Genomic DNA, 2024 nt, shown 5'->3' with positions numbered 1-2024 from the left:
ACTGCACTCCAGCCTGGGCGACAGAGCAAGACTCTGTCTCAAAAAAAAAGTAATAATAATAATAATAATAATGGTGCTACACCTTTTCATACCTATTAGTGAGAATAACATTTTAAATCTCTTTATGGATTGTGTGAGTCAAGATTTAAATTTTGTATTTCCTGTGTGGAAAGCCAAATTTTCCAGCATCACTTATTGAAGTCCACTTTTCCCCACCCATCTGTAATAGCTCCTCAACTGAATGTTTATGTCCACCCCGCTCACCAATTCATAGTTGAAGCCTAACCTACAGTGTGATGGTATTAGGAGGTAGGGTGTCTGGGAGGTGATTAGGTCATGAGGGTGCAGCCCTCATGAATGAGATTAGTGCCCTCATAAAAGAGGCCCCAGAGAGCTGCCTTGTCCCTTCTACCATGTGGGGACACAAGAAAACAGCCATCTAAGAACCAAAAAGGGGGCCCTCACTAGATACCAAATCTACCAGCACCTTGATCTTCGACTTCCCAGCCTCCAGAACTATGAGATATATATTTGTCTTGTTTATAAGCCACTTGGTCTATGGTATTCTGTCATAGCAGCTGAAATGGACGAAGACACTCCTTGATCATGTAAGTTTTCATACACACTAAGGTCTGTATCTGGACTTTTGATTCTATTCTCCTGACTTGTTCTATCCTTGTATCAATAATACATTGTTTGCATTGCTACAGCTTTGTAATAATTCTTGAAGTAAGCCTTCTCATTTTTGTTTTTTTTTTAATAATTGTCTTGGTTATTCTTAGACTTTTACTTTTTCATATAAATTTTAGAATCAATATGTCTTATGTTAAACTTAAAAAAAAAAACTTACGGATTGCACTTTTTCTTCTTTTCTTCTCCGTAGGCAAGGTTCTTACAGGCCTTGATGCATATTTCTAAAGACTGGGTTTTGAAGCAATAACGAATGGCAAATTCTATTTCTCCAGTGACGTTAGCATTGTCAAAATTGCCCATCTCTGTACAGGTGCTATCAATGCTAATTAAACTTCCCTGAAATCAAGAATAACAGATATAATAAGTTACTTCACAGTTAATTCATTCTTCTGATGTTCTGGTTTCAAGACAGCACATAAATAAAACCTCATACAGAGCATGTATCCTGACTCACATTAAGTTAATAATGCACCAGCTTGTACTTAGGCAAAGTAAGTTGCCACATGTTCTATCCCAAGGAGACAGAGAATCCTCAGAAGGCCCTCTCTTGCCTGGATATAGTTTTTGCCTAGCAATAAAGGTTACACAATCTCATTCTTTAATACAAATTGCTTGGGGAGAAATGGACTAGCTCCTATGCAATTCTGCAAGATCACTCTCAGGAGGCCAAGATAAAATCCGTGGCAGGACAGCTATGCGGAAAGCAGCACAGTCTGGGGCTAAGTGGCTGCGACTGGGAATCAGAGAGACCTGGACTCAGATGCCTGTGCTGCCACTCATTAGCGGTGGCAAAGTTTAACTGGAAAAAACCATACTGATCTCATAGGGCTACGGTGAGGAATAAATAGAAGAAAGCAAGTAAAGTGTCCACCCAAGGTGACAGTAAATTGTATTTAAATTTTTCTGGTTACCTAAAATGAAAAATAAAGCTATCATCACAATCTAGGGTACTCCAAGCTTATACAATGTAGATAAGGAGAGGCTAATGAATGCTATTAATTAGCACAAAATTCCTGGGCCTAAAAGATACAATAAGCCACCTCATCACTATTAAACTTGCCAACATTTGCATTACCAATCTCTGTGCTGTCTTTATAGGAAGAGAAGCCTAACTGATTTATACTTCGAATTCCCAACTAGCTTCTCCACGCTATAAAACATCCTGAAAAGGAACTAAGAAACAAGCCTGGGAGTGCCAGGCACGGTGGCTCATGCCTGTAATCCCAGCACTTTGGGAGGCGGAGGTGGGTGGATCATGAGGTAAGGAGATCGAGATCATCCTGACTAATATGGTGAAACCCTGTCTCTACTAAAAATACAAAAAAAAAATT

General features: G+C 39.3%; 1 protein-coding gene across 2 annotated transcripts in view; it reads right to left on the bottom strand.

Annotated features, from left to right (window-relative positions):
- The window catches only part of SYTL3 (synaptotagmin-like 3), a 107824-nt gene that overhangs the window by 19685 nt on the left and 86115 nt on the right, over window positions 1-2024 (bottom strand). For both annotated transcript variants that reach the window (XM_011952771.1, XM_011952772.1), the window contains one exon: window positions 851-1029. In XM_011952771.1, coding sequence (XP_011808161.1) covers window positions 851-1029 — 179 coding nt within the window. The remainder of the gene's footprint in view (window positions 1-850; window positions 1030-2024) is intronic.

This window comes from Colobus angolensis, unplaced genomic scaffold, assembly GCF_000951035.1.
Source record: "Colobus angolensis palliatus isolate OR3802 unplaced genomic scaffold, Cang.pa_1.0 Scaffold35, whole genome shotgun sequence".
NCBI lineage: Eukaryota > Metazoa > Chordata > Mammalia > Primates > Cercopithecidae > Colobus > Colobus angolensis.
Note: the sequence above shows the minus strand (reverse complement) of the source record. Positions and strands in the feature narration are given on the sequence as shown.